Source organism: Echinops telfairi, unplaced genomic scaffold, assembly GCF_000313985.2.
Source record: "Echinops telfairi isolate 266 unplaced genomic scaffold, ASM31398v2 ScPeMD7_7457;HRSCAF=8495, whole genome shotgun sequence".
NCBI lineage: Eukaryota > Metazoa > Chordata > Mammalia > Afrosoricida > Tenrecidae > Echinops > Echinops telfairi.
In genome coordinates this window covers 32,355,740-32,380,238 of record NW_022111357.1, presented here as the reverse complement: position 1 = coordinate 32,380,238, position 24,499 = coordinate 32,355,740, and the positions used below count along the sequence as shown (strand labels likewise).

General features: G+C 48.3%; 1 protein-coding gene across 1 annotated transcript in view; it reads left to right on the top strand.

Annotated features, from left to right (window-relative positions):
- The window catches only part of VPS13D (vacuolar protein sorting 13 homolog D), a 280,525-nt gene extending 256,648 nt beyond the window's left edge, over nucleotides 1–23,877 (top strand). Inside the window, exons 66-68 of the mRNA XM_045298953.1 lie at nucleotides 12,136–12,267; nucleotides 21,632–21,872; nucleotides 23,567–23,877. Coding sequence (XP_045154888.1) covers nucleotides 12,136–12,267; nucleotides 21,632–21,872; nucleotides 23,567–23,698 — 505 coding nt within the window. The 3' untranslated portion in view covers nucleotides 23,699–23,877. The remainder of the gene's footprint in view (nucleotides 1–12,135; nucleotides 12,268–21,631; nucleotides 21,873–23,566) is intronic.
- The last annotated feature ends 622 nt before the right edge of the window (nucleotides 23,878–24,499 follow it).

The window sequence follows — 24,499 nt, the reverse complement described above, 5'->3', positions numbered from 1 at the left end:
CAGGGTGCCAACAGCTCCCAGGATAAACAGCCCACATGGGGCCACCTAGAGGCAGACACAAAATAATGCAAGCCAAAGGAAGAAGGGGAAAGGCCAGAGAGAAAGAACCAGTCCCAATGTCTCTCATAAAAAGCCGCCCCCCCGCCCCCCAAGGAGGCATCACTAGACCACCATTTGATTGGCACGTTGGACTCCACACTTACTTCCACACAGGTGCCATCAAGTTGACATAAATTAAACCACCACAATGACGCAGCATTGCTTGCTTAAAAGGACTTGAAGCACTCTTGATGAGCATCAAAGCCTTTGGTCTTCAGTAGGATGAAACCTCAACCTAAAGAAAGCAAAAATCCTCCCAGCAGGACCAGTCCACGACGTCATGATGAATGGAGAAGAGATGGATGTTGTCAAGGATTTCCTTTCGCTTGGATGCGTAATCAGTGCCCATGAAAGCATCTGTTCAATCAACTGGCAAATTGCTTCAGGCAAATTTGCTGCACACCACTTCTATAAAATATAAAAGAGCAGATTGAAATAATGAACTGTATGATAAGTGGGTGAACTGTCAATAAAACTGTTTAAAAAAACATAAAAGAGCAAAGATGTCTAACGGTAAAGATGTTTAGGACTAAGGTGAACCTGACCCAAGCCATAGTATTTTCATTGACCTATGCATTCATAATCTGGGCAATGAATAAGGAAGACCAAAGAAAATGGGCATGTGTGAATTATGGTGTTGGCAAAGACTATAGACTATTCCACAGACTGCCAGAAGATTGACCAAAATCTATTTTGGAAGATGTACTGCCAAAATGCTCCTTAGAAGTGTGGCTGGCAAGACTTCATCTCATGCACATGTTATCAGGATGGACCAGCCCCTGGAGAATGGGTATCACACTTAGTGAAGTGGGTCAGCAAGAAAGAGGAAGACTCATTGAGGTGGATTGATACAATGTCTGCGATAGTGAGCTCAAGTATAGCAAGATTGTGAGCACAGCGTAGGACCAGGCAGTGTTTAGTTCTGTTGTTCTGACCCCAATTCATGGGATCTCTATGAATTGGAGCCGACAGGTACCAATGTCATGCACTTTTTGTGTATTTTCCCAACAATCAGCCGGGAAGTTATTATTATGCCCAGCTGTAAATAAGGCTGAGAGCAATCCAATCCAGTACACACACAGCTAGTAAATGGCTGGACCTGGATTTCCCATCTATACCTATCTCCTTCCAGAACCTTATTCTCTTCACCACCATCCTCCTAAATGTCATCTCTTCTCTTGAAGTAGACCAACCTTCGCGGGGAGGAGATAGCCAGTCAGGGTGCAGTGTAGCAATGGTGAAACATACAACCTTCCTCTAATTCCTAAATGCTTCTTCTCCCCTCACCCCCACCCCCACTATCATGATCCCAGTTCTATCTTACAAATCTAGCTAGACCAGAGGATGTACACTGGTACAGATAGGAACTGGAAGCACAGGGAATCCAGGGTGGATGACCCCTTCAGGACCAGTGGTGAGACTGGCGATGCCGGGAGGGTGGAGGGAGGGTGGGGTGGAAAGGGGGAACCGATTACAAGGATCTACATATAACCTCCTCCCTGGGGGATGGACAACAGAAAAGTGAGTGAAGGGAGACGTCGGACAGTGTAAGATATGACAAAATAATAATTTATAAATTATCAAGGGTTCATGAGGGAGGGGGAAGCGGGGAGGGAAAGGGAAAAATGAGGTGCTGATGCCAAGGGCTTAATTGGAAAGCAAATATTTTGAGAATGATGAGGGCAACGAATGTACAAATGTGCTTGACACAATGGATGTATGTATGGGTTGTAATGAGTTGTATGAGCCCCAATAAAAAGATTTTTTTTTAAATAGACCAACCTTTGGGAGAAGGTGGATAACATAAACACTAAAAGAAATAAATCATTTCTTCCTTTGCCAGGAACAAATATGAAATGTTTACTTAATTAGCTTGTTCTCCTTAGCACTTGTACTTAGCTATAAAATCAAGTTCACCAGAAATGGTACAGTTGGGCCAAGTGACATACTTTGGGATTGGCATTAAAGGTGACAGCTTAGCATAGAAATGACTATGACTTGAGACACGCCTATAATTACTACATGCTTTGTTTCGGAAAATTGTACCAAAAACACACAAAAAACTTGCATTTATGAAGTACCTTGTTCCATTAATGATGTTGGAAATTGAACACCTCCGTATAGTCTATACCCCCCCTTTTTTTCCAAGTAAAGCAACCTTGGAATAAAGGCAAAATTGATGGCATTTTAAGAAACACAAGGCATTAGGTTAACAGACTGCCATCTCACTATAATGTCATCCACTTGATGGAAATTCTTTATGATATGAGTCTGCCACTGACCCCCCTCTTCTTGCTCCTCCTAATCCCTCATTAACAGGTAGCCTCACTGCTGAGGCAATCAACTAGGAAGAAAAACAGAAGCAAAAACCTCTGGCATTATTTTTGTTGTAGTTTAAGTCCCAGTAGGCCTAGTGTGTTGGCATTCCTCCTACCAGCTGTCCAAGTGTCATGGGGTCCCCAAAACATATGTTAGATTATGGGAAGCCCCGACCCCTATAAACAAGTCAGGTGTGAATCCCACTGACAGATAGCCTAGCCCAGGAAATGTCTGTCTGCTGGTGGATGTCAAATTACTGAAAACCTAGCAACCACGTGAACAGATGATCTCATGATTTCGTGAATTGACGTAGCCAGTTCTGTCGATTGCTGGAATGCATTGTGGGACTTTATGCTGGTTCCAGTGTCCCTTCAGAACTCTAGCGAGAGGTGAGTAGGATGTTGACAAGAAAGAAAGCAAAAGAGAGAAGAAAAGATCAGAATGAATAGGGCAAAGCTCAGCAAGAACGGTGGGATGCTATCCCCTAGCCCAGAAGTCAGCAAACTTAAGAGACATAAGAGCCAACCCTGGCCCTTGCAACAATTTAAAAATTATTCGAGAGCCATAAATGTATTTCTACCAACAAATTAGATCACCATTATCTGAATGATATCCTTAAAGTTTTTCAATCTTCCTTCAGAGCTGCATGCATGTACTGAAAGAGGCACAGACGGCTCAAGAGCCACAGTTTGCCAGCCCCTGCCCTAGCCTGTCTTGGGCCCGGCCACCTAGACCAGGTCAAAGACCCCTCCTGTGCACCAGGGCACCCTCAACAATGCTCTGGTAGTAAGGTGTCGCATTTTCATTCAGTGCCTATTATGTGCCAAGCACTGCTGTAAACCCTTTATATGCATTGACTTATTTACTTCTGGCAGCCATCCATTATTATCCCCAGTTTATAGGTAAGGAAACCATTTACTCCCTGTCTCACGGTTTCTAAGTGGTGGGATTGGGATCCAGGCCCAGGCAGCCTGGCTCCAGAGCCTGTTCTCTCAACCGTTCTTTTACTTTGCCTCTAGCCAAGGGTGGCCCTGCACGTCGTAATCACATCTCTCCCTTTATCCCCCCCATGAAATGATTACAAAGCTCCCTGGCAGCTCGGCTCTCCTGTGTTCCTAAAGGCACAGTGCTGGCCTGTGTACACAGGGAGTGGAGGCAGGCACAGGCGGTGGTCAGACCCTGAGAGCGTGCGTCTGTTCTTCTGGCTCTTCTCGCCTCGATCTCCAGTTGGTCATTCCATTTAGGAGCCATTCTCCTGACACGGCTTTTTTTCTGCCAAGACGATTCTTTCATGCATTCAGGATTTGCATTGGCCCCACGGGCGCCTGATACAATTGTATTAGTCCAGGATGTAACACCATTAAACCTGTGGGTAGGATATGATCTTTGATTGGGTTCTAGAAGATGCATTTCTGTTTGCTATGGAACCATGTGGAAGAATTTCTTGTGTAAACTGAGCCAGCCAACGTGGCTTTCGGAGGTTGTCATCCTCCAGTTGAGAAAATTGCTTTCTTGTCTTCTCTGATTACAGTTTGCACTGAGAGGAGGAGAATATGGTTGTAAGAGAAGACGCGCTGTCCCACCCAGTCTTTGGAAGTGGCTCCTGCAGCAGAGGGGGTTGGAGTCTGTGGGTCAGGGAGCATGGCGGCGTCTTGGAGTTGCAGACAGTGTGCGGCATCGAGTACCGGGGGAAGTGTGCCCTGCTGCTGCACTCCAGTATGGAGAGCACTGTTTAGATAGACTGTTGGCTTCCTTTCAGAGAAATGATTGATGTTGGGTGGAATCATTCTGTAGCTTTGCACTGTGTTCCACTCACAGGCTTTGAAGAGGTGGTCTCAATTGACCTGGTGGTCTCCGTCTGATTGTTTGTGCTCAGCCAAGCACAGCCTATACCAGGAAGATATTTAAATTAAAACAAAGGCTGGGCCACGCAATCCATCACTTGGTTGAGGTCAGTGCAGACAGCCCCTAAGGAAGCCAGTCACCAGTTGAGTCAACATTCTTTTATGCTAGGAAGTCACATGCTGGACACACACCCTTCCTACGCCTGTCCGTGTTGTTTTTGAGCACCCCTTAAAGTTGATGGACATTACCAATGATCACTTTCTCCGCCAGTATCTTAACCTCAGCAGTAGCGAGGATGTGTGTAAGTACCATCTGTCTTAAACTAATCGAACTGTGATATAGTGACTCATCATGTAGGCCAAGAAAAAACACTAGCTGGCCAACTCTTGACCCTCAGGCTGAAAGACAGGGTTGGCCAAGATAAATTGGTGGCATCTCCCTGTCGCTGCTTCACCTTGGGCCTCGTGTGTGTGCGTGTGCGCGTGCGCGCACGCGCGCGGTAGCCAGATGCAGGCCTCTTCTGCATTGATTTCTCTTGCGGGGTGCAGATCTGCAGTGTATCTGCCACTGTATCAGCAGCCCCGTCCCCCGGGGGAGAGAGTCATCCACGCTGTACAGCCGACTCCCTGCCATTTTCGTGGAGTTCAAAGCTCAAGATCGTCGGTGCTGACATTTTGGATTAGCTGGCTGACTGGAAGGCCTGCTTCTTTCTGTACACTGTGAAATTTATAAACCGCAGCAGCTGAGCGCTTAAAATGGCCGACAGACCCCCAGCTGGCAGCAATTAAATACACCACAGGCCTGTGGCTAAACAAAGGTTTGTGGAGGCAGAGTTGCTGCATGTGCACTACACAGACTCCTGTTGGAAACCATCTTTTAAGTTGAGCCTTACTTGGAGACGCTGTCAGCTAATGAGAGGTGAGCGGTCGGGGTTTTGCCACCTCTCGCTTAATGGCCCATTACCCCAAGGATGGGCTTGTCCAGGCCCTGGCCAAGTGGCAGCCCATCTTGACAGTGAAGGTGCTCATGGGAACTGGGGCAGAACGGCACGTGGAGTGTCTTTGGAGAAGTCCCGGACATCAGTGGTCCTCGAATCCCGAAGAGTAGCTTTGAAGCCGACTTTTGAGCTCCTGTGCCTGTGGGTAAGTTTCACATCTATTTCAGTGTATTCATTGGACACCATTATTCTTTAGGGTGAAAGGAGAACATGAAGTTTGGTTTATTTTGTTCCTTATTTTATGTCCAGAGTTTAGAAGGATCCTTAGCACCTGGCTAATATTTAATAAACATATGTTGGATCAATGCATTCTGATTGGGTTCTACCCAGTACTCATCCACGCCTCCCATTTGCTATTTATCTCAAGGCGGACCGTGCAGAATCTTAGTCTGGGAAGGTACAAATAAAATAGAATTCCTTCCCTTAAGACAGGGAGCAAGAAAATGATGGTACCATTTTATATCTATTTGAGCAGCAAAACGTTTAAATCTAGGCCAGGGCTAAAATAGCCATTTAAATTAAAAATCCACTTCCTTAGTCACACTGGTCACATTCAGTTGCTCAAGAGCCACGTGGCTATAGTGGTTGTGCATCAGGCAAACCGGCATGGAGTCGAAATGGACTCGGCGGTGATGGGTCCTTTGGAAATGCTGGAAAGGATACAGATTACAGTACTAGGATCTCCGAAATGTGCTCTAGTGGGAGGATACATGGGTACAGCCACTTTGATAAAAATTTGAATGATCTTGTTAGGAAAATAATCATACCTGCCAACCAGAAAATACCTCCTAGATCTAGATAAGGAGACTCTTGTCCTCGTCCGCCAGGACACGTCTGTAAGAATGTTCCCAGTAGTACTGTTTGTTAGTAGCAAAAACTTGGAAACAACCCACGTGCTATCAGCAGGAAGACAGCTACATCATGATGGTTTCATGCAACAGAATAATAACAAAGCAAGCACAGCAATGGAATTACAGCAACACACAGAAGAATGGCTGTATTTTAGCCAGGCAGGTTGAGGGGAAGGCTGCAAACAGCAGACAAGCAGTGACACACTTTTCCTAAAACCCCAAGCAGGTGAGAGAAAGAAGGGGGTACCACAAGAATATATCCGAAAACACTTTGAGATAGGATCAAATGACGTTCTTTCTTTCTTTCTTTTTTTTTTTTCTTAAAGAAAAAGACAAGTGAATGATTGGTCTGAAATTCAGAATTGTGTCTGGCATGGGTAGGGGCAAAATGAGATGGGACGGTAGAGGACCAGTGATAGATTTCACATTATAGTCCGTGAGGGCATTTTCTTACTTATTGGGATGGGGGTGCTTCTATTTATTTAAATTAATAAGTAAACGGAGGCCAATGATGATGTGTACCCTGAACCAAAGATTGTGATGAGTCTAATTCCGGGCATGTAACGTTTCGTTTAGTAAAGAAGGAGGGAAGGAAAGAGGCGGGGAGAAAGGAAGTCTTTTTCTTTTTTTTTTTTTTTTGCCAGAGTGGTTTCAAGGCCCTTTGAATATGTAGGGCATCCATCCACGCCTGACTAGAATAGTTCCATTATACAAGGGCCAGAGAGTAATTTTTAAAGTTTATGCTGGTTTATAGGGTTTGAAAACAGTCGTTTTTGTTTCTTTGTCCTTAATTATTAGATTACTAATACATTTCAAACTAAATTTGTTCAGATTCTGTGACTTTAAGCTTATCTCATGCTACCTCCCAAAGTAGACCTGAGAAGTGACTATGTGAGTTTGGCCCTGGACCAGTGTGAAGATTTGAGTTCAGAGAACATGGAATAGTGTTTTGGACATTGACAGTGAGCAGAGAGGAGTGGTGGGGTAGGGGAAGAAAGAAGTCCTTGAGCCCATCTTTCTGCTTCTAAGACTATATCTACACCACCCCTTCCCCATGTCCCTGCATTTATATGGGAGTCCTAGTGGCCAAATTGGTCATGTGTTGGGCTGCTAACCCAACACTTTGAGATAGGATCAAATGACTTTCTTTCTTTCTTCACATCCACCAGGGCCTCCTCGGGAGAAAGGTGAGCTTTCTACTCCTGTAAAGAGTGACAGTCTTGGAAACCCAGGAGCAGTTCTGCCCTGTGCTACAGGGCGGGTTGCATTGAGTAGGAATCCATGCCTGGTGGTGTTAGAAGGGGAGGCTACAGTTCTCCTTCTGTGGTTGTGGAAAAGGAGCCTGAATGCCATAACTGAGGTTTTCAGTGCGCAGTATCTGATACTGTATCTGACCTTGCCCTGGTTGACCTCCAATGAAGACTTGGAAATGGGAAGATAGTGTATAACTTGCTGGAGAGACAAATAAGAAATTTAAGTTGTGTATTCCCCCAAGGGGAACTACTCTGCTTCCCGATTTTCTGATGTTTGGAGGGGCTGGTGCTTGACAAGGTAGAAAAGAATATATTGGGAGTGGAGGTGACTTCGGATGACCAAAGTTTGGGAAGGCTCTGAGAGCAGCCAAGGAGTGGTTGCATGTGCTGTGAGTGCTGTCTGATAATGTGAGCCTTACTTCCAGTCTTGCACTGAGAATGTGTGTGCTTCCACAGGGGGAAGAGAGCAGGCATCCTTTCCTTCGGTGATTTTCCAAGACCGTTGGTCCAGGAACAAGCTGCCTTTCCTGTGGCTTCCTTAGATGCCTCTAGAAGTTAAGATTCAGAATAGACGTTTTCTCCTACTTGGTAGCATGTTCTTCCTCAGCTTTGGGAACTAACGAAAAAAAATTTTTTCTCAGAAAGAATACAAGGGGGTACCCCTCCCAAAAGAAAATGGAATTGTGCTGGGTGGGTGGAGCAGCATTATTGTAGTACGCATTTTTCCTGTTAGGCAGGCATCGAGCAACTAACTCTGAGTTAGTACGCCCTGTGGTGTCTGGGAAGGTTCTCTCTGGTCACATTGAATTTTGTCATAAAAGGAGTTTCACTAGAACCTCGTTTTTTGTGATGGCCGATTTAAGAGAACAGTGTGCAGCTGTGGAAGTTTGTTTCCTGTTCAGGAAAAAATGCTGCAGAAACTGTTGTGATGTTGAACACAGCTTACAAGGATAGCGCTATAGGTAAAAACTCAAGTGTACCAGTGATCTTCTCGTTTCAAAACAGGTGAAATGTTGATTACAAACCTCCTTCTGGACATCCATCAACTTTCCGAATGCACAAAATGTTGATTTGTAGTGCATTTGGAGTTCATTCTACCAGGTCAGAGTGTTAATCAAGCTTTCTATGTAGAGGTTCTGAAAAGATTACATAACAGTGTGTGACAAAAAAGACCTGATTTGTGACAGATGGGGACTGATTTTGCCACCACCGCAATGAACCTGCTCATGCAGCCATCTCTTGCCCTATGTACCTGACTCACCTGACCTCACTGCTCCATGTGACTTGGGTTTGTTTCCCTGAATGAAGAGGGACATGAAAGGACAGCTATTTGATGACATTGAAAAGGTAAAGAAAAAAAACGAGGGCGGTGTTGTCACCATCCAAACAGATGAGTTTGAAAAATGTTTCCATAAATGGAAGCATAGATTTGATAAATGTATTAAGTGTAATAGAGAGTACTTTGAAGGTAATGGTTTGTTTTCTAAAAAAATTTAAATACACAGCTTAGGGGGTTTCCATTTTGTGGGGGTACCCCTTCATACGTAGGTCAACAGAGATGTTGATGTCATGGTATTGCCATTCCTTTGTTCTGACTAGTGGGCTACAAAGCCACTCCCCTGGCCTTTCTGTCAGGAAGAGGAGATTCTAACTGGTTCATATTTACTTTTAACTTTGTTGGCTTTTGAAGCTCAAACCTCTTCAAAATTTCCACCAAAGTTTGTATATCACCTTCCTTCCTGCTCAATAGTAAAAGAGTCCCGAATACTTCCATCCTATTCCACTCCTCAACCACCAAACCAACAAACAAACAAACAAGCAAACAAACTCACTGTCCTCAAGTCAGTGTCAACTCATAGCGACCCTCTAGGCAGGGTAGAACTGCCCCTGAGTTTCTGAGACTGTACCTCTTTACAGGAGTTGAGAGTCCTGTATTTCTCCTGCAGAGCGGCTGGTGGTTTTGAAATGCTGACCTTGTGGTTAGCAGTCCAATGGAAAACCACCGTGCCACCAGAACTCCTTCCTCAGCCACAGATGCTCTTGTTTATTTTTCAACCAATGTGTTACCATATATTGCTTTTCTACCATGAACCAGGTACTGTTCTAGATTCCAAGATCTTGTTGTTAGCCATCTTCCAGCGAGTCCCTGAAAGGTAGAGACCCCACGTACACTAGGATGAGGACTTTGTGATCCATGGGCTATTCAGGGGCTGAGTTGTTGAAAGTAGATTGCCAGGCCTTTCTTCCTCGTTTTTATAGTCTCGAATCTCTGTTGCTGAAAGCTGTTCAGCATCATGGCAACACCCAATCTCCAGTGCCAGGTGAGTAGCTGCCCTTGAGGTACATTGGCCAAGAATCGAACCTGGGTCTCTGCATGGAAGCCGAGAATTGTGCCAGTGTGCCATGACTGCCCCTGACCCCAAGAGAGCAATGGGCAAAATAAAATCCCAGCTGTCACGGATCTTTCCAAAGGGGGAGCCAAGCAGGAAGCAAACGTTTGTCCTGGTGGGATGTGAAACAAATAGCGGTTGAGCAGATGAGTGAATTGATCCAGCATTCCTTGCATGGTCATTCCTGTGGTTGTGAGCAGAGTAAGGAAATAGAGGGACTACTTTAAGAAGCTACTGTAATCATCCAGTAAAAATCCAAAGATAACTTGCCAGTCATGAGAAAGATAGAGCCATAGTTGGATTGAAGATCTATATGGAAGATAGAAGCACCCTGCTTGGGAAGCTTTGGACTGCTAGCTGAAATGTCAGAGGTTCAAACCCACCAGCCACTCTGCAGGATAAAGAGGAGACCATCTCTTCCAGCAAAGATTTACCTCTAGAACACCCTATCCAGTGTTGCCGTCTGAGTGGGGATCAATGCGGTGGCGGTAGGCTGTTTGTTGTTGTTGGAGGTGGAGCCCACAGGACGTACCATAGTGCGGTACACATGGGGAAAGGAAGAGCGGGCGGAATCGGAATCAAGCTTTCTGTTGATAGGCGGTGAGGAAGCAGCCTGGCCAGATGCTTCCGCGCGATCTCCGGAACTGCCTCCAGGAACCTCGTGAGTGCACCGTCATGGGTCTGCTTGGGGGAAGGCACTCCGTTAGCCAGCCCCAGGCGCTGTTTGCAGATGTTTCCTTAAACCAGGACACTGGAGCAGGGCTCCACCACCTGGGAAAAGTCCCTCCCTTGCCACCACTCATAGAGCAACAGTTGGTAAGCTTTTCCACTCAAGGGTCAGCACTAGCTCCCTGGGCTGCCCTCCTCACGACCAGTCGGTAGTGGAGTTCTTAACAGCCAACATCAGGCCAAATCTAAGAAGGAGTAGGAATTAGCAAAGTGAGTATGAGTCCAGCTCTGCCTGGTTAAAATGCTGACCGGAGGGCTGGTGCTTTCCATCCATGGAGAAGGACGTGGCAGTCTGCTGTGGAAACCTCCAGGGCAGTCTTGTTGTGCCCTCGGAGCTCTCTCTGAGTTGGAAGCGGGTCTAGCAGTGGCTCTCGAGGGTCTGTATGAGTCTATGTTGTAAAGAAAAGTACTCCCTAATCAACGTGCCCTTAGTGCAGATGATTGGCATTCCTTGGCTGTCTCTTTACTTCATCAATGAAGAGCACAATTAATAGTACTTGTGGCACGCTTACTACTGAACTTTAAAAACGTTGTCACTAGATTTCTGGTTTTCCGGCACATGCCAAACTGTGGCCTGATGCGCTGGTTTTTGCCCAGGCCCAGAGCTTTTTGCAATTCCTCCAGCTTTTCAGCTAACTCACCACACGATGAGCTTTTGTCTGTTTTTGCCCATGTAACTGCACTGGCTTGCCCACCAGGGCACGCTTTGACCCTGCAAGTAAGTCTCTCCACTGCCGATCCTACGCAATTCTAAAGTGCTGACTCCGTGTGGAAGCCTGTTCCTCTCTTACTGAGATGTGACTGGAAAGGGGTGTTTTGCTTCAATGGGCTCCAGGAACAAATAATAAAAAGGACTGCAAGTACAAGGCCAAGGACAGATCAGCACGCTCTTATCAGTCATCTGAAATATGCACAGCCTTTCCAAGACAAATATGGACTCCTGTTTCTAGGAAAACACCAAAAAGCACTTATCAATTACCCTGCATAGAGTTTGTGGAAAAAGACAACAGGAGCCTGCTCAGAAAGCCACAGCAAAGCAGATTCCTTTGGGCAACCGACAGCTGAGTGGCATGCGTCAGCGACCCTCAGGATCCCAGACTGTGGCCTGGGACCAACTCATGAGCATCTCTGCCCCTCAGCTGGTACCCTGGCAGTTAGCTCTTGGGAGGAAAATCCAAATCATCTGATGTGGTTTTATTGGATGCCCACACAGCCTGTTGTTCTTCCTGACCACTGCCCATCTGGTGACGGTTCTGAAGAGATTGCTACAGCACTACAGTGGGAGCAAGTGATGTCTCACCATAATGACATGGTAGCTGCCTTGGGTGGACGGCCGCCTTCTGTTAAGGCCAGGTTTGATGGGCAGAATCTTCCTTCATCTTCACAGAAGTCCTCTGAAGTGGAATCATCACCTCTGAATGCAGGAAACTGGCTTGCCCTTGTCACACAGCTAGAAGATGGCAAAAGCAGGCTTTCTGATTCAACACTGAGCCATTGGCCATGGACTAAAGTGCATTCGCTGGCAGTTTAACCCTGGTGCCTAAATGTAGCATGTGTTTGGTATGATGTGGTGTTTTTCTCCTAGGCACAGGGGAGGACTCACTTTAAGCATCCATCGTAACCTTCTTTGTTTTTTGTCCATTCACCCCCAGGACTCAAGCCCAGAGGGTGCGGAAGCCACGTTGCTGCATGGGCCCCCAAGGACTCCTTCCCCGCTACTCTGAGAGCCAGGCAGAAGGGCAGGAGCAGCTCTTCAAACTGACAGACAACATACAAGACGAATTGTAAGTAGCCAGCCTGGCTGGGACAGCCGAGCGGTCTCCTGGGTCTTTGAGCCTGAGCAGTGAGGCCTGGAGCTGGTCACACCCCTGTCGCGTCTTCCAGAGGCTTAGGTGGAACTCCTTGTCCAAGAGCCAGCTACTCAAAGAGGGGTTCTCGGACGGCCTACCAGAGCAGGGAGGACCTTAGTGGATGTTTCCGTTTGAGTGCTTATTTTCTCTAAACTCTTATGTTTCTTCCAGTTAGGTCCAAGAGGGAAGATGATGGGTAAAATGTCCTCAGTTTTAAGAAGGTTATCTCCCGACCTCTCAAAAAAAACTCTGATTTTTTAACTTTGGTGTTCTTTTTGCCGAGGAGCCTACCACTGCACCATCAGGCTCTCCGCTGCGGAACCGGAGGGTGATGATGCGAGCTGCTCCATACAGATGTACAGCCTCGGAAACACTATGGGGCAGTGCTGCTCTGCCCTGTAGGCTTTGCTAGGAGCCAGAATCAACTCCATGACAATGGGTTGTGGTTTTAGGGCTTCCGCTAAGGCGTTCTGGTGATACACTAGTGAACCGCTGCTGGACTACTAGCCCAAAGCCGGGCAGCTCCTACACAGTGGTCCGTGGGGGAAAGATGGGATGTAAACTTTACAGTCTCCTCTTGGAATTCCACAGGGGGGCTTGACTCTGCCCTCTGGGAGCAGGGTATAAAGAGCCCTGGTGGTTATGCATTGGTGGAATGGGTTACTTGAGCTACATGGTAAGCAGTTTGAAACCACCAGCAGCTCCTCGGGAGAAAGACTGTGCTTTCAACGCCTGTACACAGTTACAGCCTCGGAAACCCACGGGGTAGCTATGAATCAGCATTGCCTTGATGTCTTTGAGTTTGGATTTTTGGTTTGTTATAGCTTCACTATGAGTCAAAATCAACTCAGTGACGATGGAGCTGTTACTTGCTAGCAAAACAAAGCATAAATAAATAACAAGCTCACTTCCAGGGAGTCGATGCTGACTCACAGTGATCTTGTAGGACAAGGTAGAACTGCCTCTGCATCTCTGAGGCTGTAACTGTTTGCAGGAATAGGAAGCTCGTCATTCTCCCGAGGAGCAGTGGGTGGTTTCCATCTGCGGATCTTGCACTTAGCAGCCCACTGAGTAACCACCAGGACTCCCTTAAACACTAGTAATTGAACATTTGGAAACTATGATTTTCTTAGGTTTTGATCTTTTTTCTTTCCTTTTTTTACTATGGACTGAGTAAAGGCTTACAGAGCAGATCAGTTTTCCATCCAATACTTCATACACACTTTGTTTCATGTCATTGATTGCAATCCCCACAATGGAACATCCCTCATCCCCTTCTTCCTTGTTTCCCATTTCCGTTCTTCCTTCTGAACTCCGTCCATGGGTAAATGTTGTCATTTCTGCCTCAAGTGGCTGGTTATTCTAAGATGTACATACCTCACTAGTGTCTTTCGACCTAGTCTATAGACCTGTCTGTTATGTGGGTGAAAGTTGAGCCCTGGCAGTGAGTTCTGTCCCGGACAGAACTTTCGGGGCTTCCATCAGCCTGGTCTATTTTATAATTTTGAGTTTTAGACCACATTTTTCTCCCACTTTATCTGGGACCTTCTAATGTGAACCCTTTCAGAGCAGTTGGAAGTGGTAGCCAGAACCATCTAGTTCATCTGGTCTCAAGGTCATGGAGACTGAGGTTCGTGTGGCCCATTAGTCTGTTGGCCTAATTGTTTCCATATATATAGATGGAACTCATTCCCTCAAGGTATTTAATTATGGCTAAGAAATTTTGTTATTCTTTGAATATGGAGCCTTCTGTTGCTGGGATTTCCTGTTGGTGAACTGATTTCTCTTTGATATGGTGGAATACAGGTGTCTTCAGCTGTCCTGCAGAGGTTCCTTCCAGCATAAACTGTTCTATAACCTGAGTAACTGTTAGAACCAGTCTGGTTCAAGACCAGAAATAGAAACTGGTAATGCAAAGTGCTAGTTTAATTTCTTTTGATGTTTATTGTATTACCTTTAAGATAAAGCAAGCCAAGGAGGGTCTGGGAGCCGTGAGTGATGTGGTCAGTGGAAGCATGCCTGGAGTAGAGATTAACTCTCAGGAAACCGTTCAGTTCACTGTTCGCCATGGTGGTAGGCTGACCTCATCTCATATTTTTGTAATACTGTTTAAATGGAGAGCTCCGAAATCCAATTCAGAATTCATCTGTTGCTTACTGGGTAGGATGGCATCCTCCCCCTGGTGTTGAGTCATTTCTGACCCAGTGACCCTGTGGGACAGTGTAGAACTAACTTCTCCATAGGGTTTCTGAAGCTATACGTCTTTATAGAAGCAGGCTGCCTCATGTTGCTCCCATGGAGTGCCTCTTGGATTAGAACTGCCAGACTTTCAGTTAGTGGCCCAGTGATTAGTACACTGGGTCACCAGAACACCTTGGCATCTTCCTAGTAAGTCTTCTTTGAATGACCAAACTCCCTCATTGTTATTGGACAGTCTTGATAATGGCCAAGCCTAGTGTCATTACTAGATCCTCCTGGTGCAGCCAGTTGACCCTCCAGTACTAGTCACAGGGTGTCAGTGAGAACCTGCACTGACCTCTGGCCATCAGCTTCCAGAAGACCACAGCCTTGAAACCCCACGGAGCAGTTCTAGTCTGCACACCCTGACTCACAGACAACAAAAGACGACGGTTTCAGTCTCAACTCAGCCCTCACATTGCATCACTCCAGAAAGGACTTTACGCGTCTACCTTCTTGGGATTTGGTGCCCTTTATACCACTTGACTGATAGCACTTCTTGGCCTTTGAATTGGAGGCCCAGAGAGTCACTCCTGGGACCTAGCAGAGCATGGGGCAGATTCTTCTCTGTTCAATTTCAGTACCCAGAGTAGTGCCTGGCAGTAGTCACTCAATAAAGATTTGTGCAGTGAATATAGATGGGTAGTTGCTGTTTGGCATTTGTATTACTAGGTGTCTAATTTTTAACCCCTTCAGAGACTTTTTGAGATTATGAGTTATTGTCTTACGCTTTTCATTTCGACTTCACCCACTCCCAGTCAAGTTGACTGATTTATACAAAGTCCATTTCCTTGTTAACTTTTGATTGTGAATTGGGTGAAGGTTTACAGACAAAATCCAGTTTCCAGTCAACAATGCATACACATTTTGGTTTACGTCAATAACTTTCCTTCCCACAATTGTGACAGCACTTATCCCCCACCTCCCGGGGTTCCCATCCATTCTGCCGTCTCTCATAACCCTTCCTACTTTCTGAACCTTGTTCTTGGACAAAGAGGCCCTTTGGCCTCAAATGGGTTGACTATGATAAGGAGTGTGTGCTTTTATAGCCTTAGTTTTGCCCATGTAGACTTAGTCTGTTGTTTGGCTGAAAATGGCACCATGCAGGTGAATTGAGTTCTGGGCCTGTACCGTGACGAAAGGCCATAGCCATAGGGGTTCCACTAGTGTCCGTGTGACCAGTAAGCCTAGTCTCTTCTGCGACTTGGAGTTTTGTTCCACATTTCTCCCCCACCTTATCCAGGACCTTCTAATATCCTGTTCAGAATGATTAGAAGTGGTAGCCAGGTACCATCTAATTCTTCTGGTCTCGGGGTCATGGGTCCGTTAGTTGCACCTTAGATGGCCGATTAAGACCTCAGTCACTCTTCACCAAAGGGGAATGTAGCACATGGTCTTTGTGGAAGGAGTTATGCCAGAATACCGTGGTGTCCCCGGAAACTACAGCCCTGAGCCCCAAGGCCCAGCCCTTCATTCCCTCAAGGCGTTGGGTTGTGACGACGAAGTTTCGTCCTGCGTGTTCTCCTGTACTCAGTAGCACTCCTTTCCCATAGACTGGCATGCTCCACAAATCACGCCAGAGACATGGCGTCCGTGGTGCAGCCAGTGTAGGTTCCCTCACAGCGAGGTAGCCACACTGGGACAGAGGTGGGGGAGACGGCAAACTGGACTCCCCATGAAATCAGTAAAACACATTTCACTGAAGCCCTGGAATTCTTATGAACTAGGACAAGATATTGGCCTGAATGAATTTTGACTGTAAAGATGAAAACTATGCGTCTCCACCCAAGTTTGTGGCTCCTGTCTTCCCAGGGAAGGCAGCAGGAGGCCTATGACTGGCCTTTGTCAGTGGCAGGCGGACAGAGGAAGTTCACCCGAGCGCCTGGCAGATGCTGCTCTGAAGTGTCCGCACTGTCAGGCCCGGTCCTCGCAGTGTTGTGAACCGTAGGCTCATCACTTCAAGAGGAAGGCGTTTTCAGGAAAAGCACACGAGCACCAAATTATACCTCTGACTTTTATCCTAGAACTGTAATTAGAAGCATGTTTAAAGACATAATTATTTGCATATTTTCCTTCAGAGTTAGCCCCTTAAAAGGGCCTTTAATACCTTTCTCTACTGTTCTAACTAAATGTTTCCACATTTTTTTCCAGTTGGACTCACTGTTTCACTTCTGGAAAATATTGTGTAATTACTTCCTGATGTCGTCAAAGCCCCACAAAGCCCCTAGTGCCATGGTTACTTCAACTTTGTTCTCCCAGATGGTGTTGTGCTTAATTTTTTGCAATTCTTTAATTAATTAGTATTAAAAAATATAGTTGCTGACATATGATTTTAAAGTCTGACGGGCAGAAACAGCTTCAGTTCAAATTAACCAGCGATTTCTCTGGTATGTTGCAGAATAACGATTGCTTCCCATTCTCCTCCCTGTTTGGTTTTGAAATAGGATCCTGGGTTAAGACAGTGCAGAAGTGAAATTTGTCCTATGTGGCTTGATTGATTTTTCTTTCTGAACGATGTCTAATTTTTGTCCAGTATTCTCATTTTCATGTGAAAGGCATGCACCTGTTCAGTTTCTAGCACGTCGTCTTAGGCAGGGGTCCCCTTGGGGTTGTCACCCGGAGGCAGCTCCTGCCGCTTCAGGACAGATGTTCATCAGCAACACAGGGCCTGTGGCACTAGTGAATCTGCCGGTGGACAGTGGGATGACGTTTTCAAGTGTAGCTTTAGAAAATAACATTTGTGGGATTTTTTTTTTCAATGCAGAAAAGAACAAAGACAAGAACAAAACCTGTAAATAAAACCCATCAGCCAGATAGCTCCTTTCTCTAAGGCAGGGGACCCACGTGCGTGGTCAGCGAGAGTCCAAAGAGAAGTCCCCAGTGCCTCCTTTCTCCCCTCTGGCCCGCTTGGTAGAGATGCTGTTTCTAGTGCTCTGTCGCTTGTCTGTTCGTCTGAGAAATTGCACATTCAGGGAGATACTAACTCATCTAAGCTCACTTTAAAAACCGCCGCCGTCGGTTCAATTCCAGTTCAGAGTGACTCTAGAGGACAGAGTAGAACCGACCCTGTGGTTTCCGGGGCTGTAAATCTTTGTGGGAACAGACTGCTGCCACATCTTTGTCCTGAAGAAAGCGGCTGGTGCGTTTGAACCACCGACCTTGTGGGTAGTGCTCCGGTGCTCAACCCACTGTGCCACCAGGATTTCCAGAATTTTCGGTCATTCTGTCATGTAATCTTGGGGTTCTTTCTGATGTTATCTCTTGTATGAGCCATTCCTAACAGAATTTTTCTCCTTCTTTTTTAAGCATGTGTTGATTCTGATTGCATGTAGTCATAAGCGTAGACCTTACAGTAATCTAGACCATCTCAAGCAGAAGAACCGGGCCCTTAGAGGAGCAGTGCACAGGCACGTTCATGAGCACCCGTTTCCTACCAATAACCACCACTGCCTGGGGGGTTGACAGTTTTAAATATGCCACTGAATTAAAACCTGCATTTGGCGAATGACCCAGCTATTTTAATGACAGCTAAAGCTTTCATAGGCTAATCAAGAGTTCTAAGAGAATGCTTTCACTTTACTACTGGGTCAAACAGATCTACCATCCAACACTGCATGGGCACTGCCAACAGATTCTCTTGGGCCTTGTGACATAGTTCCCCTGTTCATCCCCGAGACTCCCTAGCCACTGTGCTGACTCCAACTATGGGCCAGGACCACATAGAAAGCTGTGCTGTCTTCGTTGAGAGTTCCAGGCTTTCCGGGGAAAGCGGACTCGATTCCCACTAACCAAGACCACCCAGGGCAGCAGCCGTTGGGGCTTCGCACTGGACAGAGAGGCCACACAAGACCTCTTCAAAGAGTTACCGAGCAAAGATGGCACTTTGGGGACCGAGGTGCACCCGACCCAAACCGTGGTATTTCCCATAACTTCAGGTGGGTGTGAAGGCTGGACAGAGTAAGAAAGACAGGAGAAGAATTGATTATCTTTGAATTATGATAGTGGCAAATGATACTGAGCGTACCATGGACTGCTTTTTTCCTCCTTATGGGGAAAGGAAAATGAGAAGAAATGAGGTTTAAAATTGTATCAAAACACTAGTGAACAGGCAGGTGTCTAGAGAGCTGAGCTTATCGATGGTTACGGAGGGAAGGAGTCCAGGCGGGAGGACAGAAGGAAAGGAAAAGAACCCTTAGGGCAGCGGTTCTCAACCTGTGGGTCGAGACCCTGTGGGGTCAAACTAGCCTTTCACAGGGATTGCCCGATTCATCACAGTAGCAAAATGACAGTGATGAAGTAGCAAGGAAAATCATTTCCTGGTTGGGGGTCACCACAAGAGGAGGAACTGTATGAAAGGGTCTCGGCATGAGGAAGGTGGAGAACCACTGGCTAAGAGCATGCTGGGGTGCTTGCTGTGGGGGCCGGTGGGAACCTTGGGGTGTGGGAGCGGTCGAAACAGACAGCACAGTGAAGGGCTGGGACTGTGTTCTAGAAGATGGTTGAGACGGCAAGTGTGTTGTGGTGTCTATCTGTTTACCGCAACTTGTTGGTAACTGGCTTAGACACAACACTGACTCTTCAGTCGGAGCACACCGAGGACATCCCTGGCTGCCCACAAATACGGATGAGGCCTCTCTAGCCCTTTGCTCTTTGCCTTCGCTCTGACAGACCAGAAGGCAGAAGAGTGTTCTCTGGATCCAGATTGCCAGTGGTCGCTCTGCCCAGGGCTCAGGGATGCTCTCCAGATTTCATTGACAGGTCACCTCTGGCACCCATGGCCTTGGTCCGTGGCTGCGGAGGGTTGGGTGACATCAGGAGGGAAGTCAGCAGAGCCCCTCGGGGTTCGTTGCTCAGGCCACAGTGGGCACCGTCTTGGTTCCTCTGCTGTGGCCTTGCTGGGCCCACATCTCCTGCCAGGGCTGTGCCAGGGTGCCCTCCCCCTCAGTTGAGCCCCTAGCCGGATTTGAAATGACTTCAGAATATTCCATGAAAATGCCCACAGCGTGGCATCACCGGCCGTGTCTCCAGGGCAGAGCTTGGTGCTGACTGGCCAGCTGCCCACAGAAGAAGCTGGCGGTGTCATCTGATCTGTTAGAGAGATGAGGCAACTGAGCCACAAGGCAGACATGGCCTCGGCCAGGGCGAGGCCATCAGGGTTCCGGCTGCTGACCTGGGACTGAGGACCTGTGTCACGGCATCCTGGAAAGGAGCCTTTTTGGACCCTATAGAAGTGTTCCATCTGGAAGGTGCCCCAGGGATGTCAGGGACTTAGCCCCACCGAAAGGCTCTTTCTGGGGTGCAAACCCCTGCTGTAGTGGGGTGGGGGCTGAGGGGGACAAGGTAGAAAGGCCCATCCTGCACTGAGCCAGAGTCTCAGCCGGGGTTGTATGCCCGCTCCCCCAGGGCACTGGACTCCTTCGAGGGGCTGTTGCAGCCTCAGCTCCCTGGCTCGGTTGGTACTCGAGCTAGGTCATCTTTGCTTTCTCACTCCGGTGTGATTTTTGGTGGGGCGGGGGGTGAGGGGGTGTCGCTAAGTAGTTGTAGTTTGCCCTGGATGCCCTGTTCCTCTTTTCTCCTTCCTCTGGGCCAGCCGGTGTAGATTCCGTGTGGGAAGCAGTGATAACGCTGCCCTTGGTGCTAAGTGACCTGAACCTGAAAGCTGTTGGTGTTTCTAATTTTGGCATCGAGACTTTACAAGTCTACATTCTTGGCATTGCCAACCCGTTAGAACAGAACAATAAACCCCCATTTTCTGTTATGGAGGGCTGTAATTTAAATGGCAGCCGGCACCAGGTTAGAGCTCGCTTAGGAACCGCAGGGTGGCCAGCTCAGTGGAGGGTCCACAGGAGGTACAGGGCTGTCCGGTAGGGACCTTGCTTGGCACAGGGCTTGCAGCTTAGCTGGCGAGCTGCGCTTCTTGTCCAGGAAACAGAAAGACCAAGTAAGCATCTTGCTGTGCCTTTGAAGGCGACTGGGAGCAAGGGTTCAAGAGTGGGGGGCCGTGGGCACTCAGGGTCTCATCCTCATCCTCCTGGGTGGGGACGACTTGGAGCAGGAGGCACACATACCAGGACGCGAACAGGCACCTGCTGGACTGGCAGGAGAGGGCTGTCCTCATGCCACTCGCGCTTCCGCCGTCACATCGGAGGCCAATCCAGGAACAAAGACGCCCTGGGAGCCCTGGCTGCCAGCACAGAGCTGGAAAATCCCATCAGGACACCCAGTCCCGGGACTGAGCTCAGCAGCCGCTCTGCTGTCAGCTGTCTGGGCTCTCCGTCTTCATCCGCTCGCCCCTGCGCTCCATTGTGAAAGGCTGTCACAGGAAGCACGGGGGCCGCAGTGGCCCTTCTCCTCCAGAGACAGTTTCTGGCTGTTAGAGTTGCTTGGCAGTAGAATGGCAGCCTCATGCTGTCCCTGTCGGCTGAGGCATCGAGCAGAGACTGAGGTCCTCCAAGAACTGACAGGCAGGATGCAGACTGGACTGTGCCTGCGCTGCCACGTGCGCCATCCGGTCCCACCTCCCCATCTTCTAGCCTCTCCGGGCTGATGGAAAAACTTCCATAGCATTCTTTTTCTTTTTTAAAATTCCAAGCTCACTAACATCAAATCGATGCCTCTAGGACTCATGGCGATCCTACAGGACAGGGTAGAACTCTGCCCCCAGGGGTTTCAGACAGTAACTTTTCACAGGGAGAAAGCGTTGTTTGTCCCCCGTGGAGCGGCTGGTGGTTTCGAACTGCAGACCTTGCAGTTAGCAACCCCTCATGTAACCACTGAAAATTCTCCCTAAAAGAATGAAAAGAAACGCTTCACAAAATACGGTTTGGGCTGTGAGGGGTGTCTGTTCCCATTAGTGACGTCACGCACCAGCCTTCAGCCCCTCACCCGGGAGCTCTCATTAGCCCCACTGGTTTCATTCTTAATTTACAGATGAGGAAACCGAGGCTCCAAGCGGCCACACACCTGCCCAGGGGTGACTCACCTGGGCCCATGTGCCCTCTGCGGCTGGGTGACAGGGTCGTCTTATTCCGCATTCCTCTCTGCCCTCCGTCCCTTGCAGCTTCATCGCTGTGGAGAACATTGACAGCTACTGCGTGCTCATCTCCTCCAAGGCCGTGTACTTCCTGAAGAGTGGAGACTATGTTGACCGAGAGGCCATTTTCCTGGAAGTCAAATACGACGACCTCTACCACTGCCTTGTCTCCAAAGACCACGGGAAGGTGTATGTGCAAGTGACCAAGAAGGCCCAGAGCACTAGTAGCGGAGTGTCCATCCCAGGACCTTCTCACCAGAAGCCCATGGTGAGTCACAGCTCGCCGGTCTGCTGGCGACTTGTGAGCGGGCACGTGGCTGACCTCTGTTGCCTGCTTAGCGTGCCCTGGCCCTGCCTTTAGATCCTTAGCTCCCGGGGCCTCTGCTGCCTAGTTGTGACCTGGAAGCCCCCTTCTGGCTCCCTTGCTGGGATCATGACCCAGCATTTGGTCACCATCCTCAGTCACCCACTGGGACAGACTAACACCACCCACTCTAGCTCTGAGAGGCCAGTAGCTTGATGCCTGGGGTTCCCACCTGTGCCACCTGAGTGTCAGCGCACACCCTGTGACAGAGGACACTGTCGCTGCTTTTCTGCAGAAAGAAGCAGTGTCTAGCACAGGGCCCAACTGAGGGTAATAAACCCTTGTAAATGAAGTGCATTCTTTGCCCCATGGAGTATGAGGTATTGCTCTGGGGGCTCTAAGTGATGGAATTCCTATGTGCAGCTAGCACTCACTGGGTTTCGGCCTGCAGGGGTATACCAAATCTTTCGTTGTGCGTGTTGTGCCCTTGGGACCCCACTCTACTGCTAATGGGGCTTGGTGACTGCAGGGGACTTTGCTGGGGCATCCTCTGTAGAAAGCAGCTGGGATTCAGTCCCAGGTAGTCCCAGCCTGGGGTGATGGTCAGGAGCATAGCTCTGCTGCCTCTGCCCACAGAGACCTCGGGGCCAACAGCAGCAATGGGGAAGGAAATGGCCTTTTTATAGCCATCATCTGACCTGGTGGCTCTTCAGGAAGTCTAGGTACTGTGAGGAGCCCTGGTGGTGTCTTGGGCTGGGCTGCTAACCACAAGGTCAGCAGTTCGAAACTACCAGATGCTCCTAGGGAAAAGATGGAGGTTCTCTACTCCCATTCTGAGATTCATAGTCTCAGAAACCCACAGGGCAGTTCTCTGTGGCCCTGTCCGGTCAAGATGAGTCAGAATCAACTTGATGGCAGCAAGTTTGTTGTTGTTGTTGTTGTTGTTGTTGTTGTTGTTGTTGGAGGTGTTGTTGTTGGAGGTGTTGCTAGGAATTCCAAGCTTGCCTTTGGGAGTGAGTGTCAGAGTGCCCTGCTCATCTCTGGGTCCTGTCTGCAGATCTGGACAGTGGCCAGCCTCAAGAGCCTTCTCCTCGGGTGCCGTGGCCTTCCCCTGCTCAGGAATGAGCCTTCTGCTGGCTCCCTGGGGCCTGGCACGGCCATACCCGGGCTTAGATGGGATTGATGGGGGAAGAAAAGTAACACCGTTAACGCCCAAATACACTTTCCCCTTTCACACTAAGTGATGGACTCGGGGCATTATCCATGAGGAGGACACGTCCACGGCATGAACTGCATGTTCACCTTCCCTTCCAGGCTGCCGCAGAGATTAAATTCCGTCCCAAAGATGAACCTGGAGTTTTCCCCACGGTCCTGCCCCAGTGAAGTCCCTCCTCTCTAACTCAGACCTGGAACTGGGTCTGAATCCTAAGGATGCCCAGATGTCACCTGGTTATGGATTGGGTACAGGGAATAGGTTGAGAATGCAGATTGTAGGGGTCCACGCCAGACCTTTTCCATTAGCAGCCGCTGGGTGAAAACCTAGCAATGCAGCCACACGATTCCAACAGCCCCAAGACCAGGAGGCTGCAGCCCCGTGTTCCAATTCTGTGTGGTTTTCCCACCTCAGAGCCACTTACTCGCTGTGTTCTGGTCTCTAGGTCCACGTGAAGTCCGAGGTCCTTGCTGTCAAGTTATCGCAAGAAATAAACTATGCAAAGAGCCTGTACTACGAGCAGCAACTCATGGTGAGACTCACTGAGAACCCAGAGCAGCTGGAGCTGGACTCCTGAACCCGCCCCCCGCCAGCAGGGCTCCCCGGCACTGACCCGCCGGTCAGGGGAAGAGGCCCGGCCTCGAGGCGTCAAGGAAAGGCAGACCCAAGACAAGAAGCAGGCAAGATGTCAAGGAGCAGGAGAAATTGGACACTGGGGGGGATGCCAGTGGAAACTCATAGTTGGCACAGGGTGGTGGTGGGGGTGGGGGTGGTGGGGGTGCCCTGGACTTTGGGAAAGGAGGGGAGTGAAGGTGTTGGTTGAACAACATTGTGAACCGAAAAGCGCACTGAGATGAATCTAATTTTTAGACCGCCGTGTATTTTGTTAACGTGTATATATGTACAACCACGTTTGTAAATATATAGGAACGTCTCTAGCAGGGCCTGAGGTGTGTGTAAACTGTTACCTGTAAAGTAACTTAAAATTATATCGAATCTCTTATTGCACTAACTCTACACATCGACTTCAGGGCACTCTTTCTAGAAAGACATGCTTGAAAGCTGCCGATCTCTAGGTCTCCGCTTGGGAAGTATGAGTGCACAGCACTGTGGACCGAGGCAGCGCCCAGGGATTCCAGCGGGAAGCCGGGCTGCGGCTGTGAGCCCGGTCCTCAGAACCCATGCCGGCCCGTAGAGGAGTGCCAGAGAGGGTGGGGAGCTCAGCTTGTACTTCTCACCCCGTTTAAAAGATGGCTGGACCTCAGATGGTCACAAATCAGTTTTTCAAATCTCTCTCTCTGGTTTTCCCCTGGCTCGTCTGGCCAAACTTTGAGGTAAAATATGTTCTGTTAGCACACACAACAAAACACTAACATGG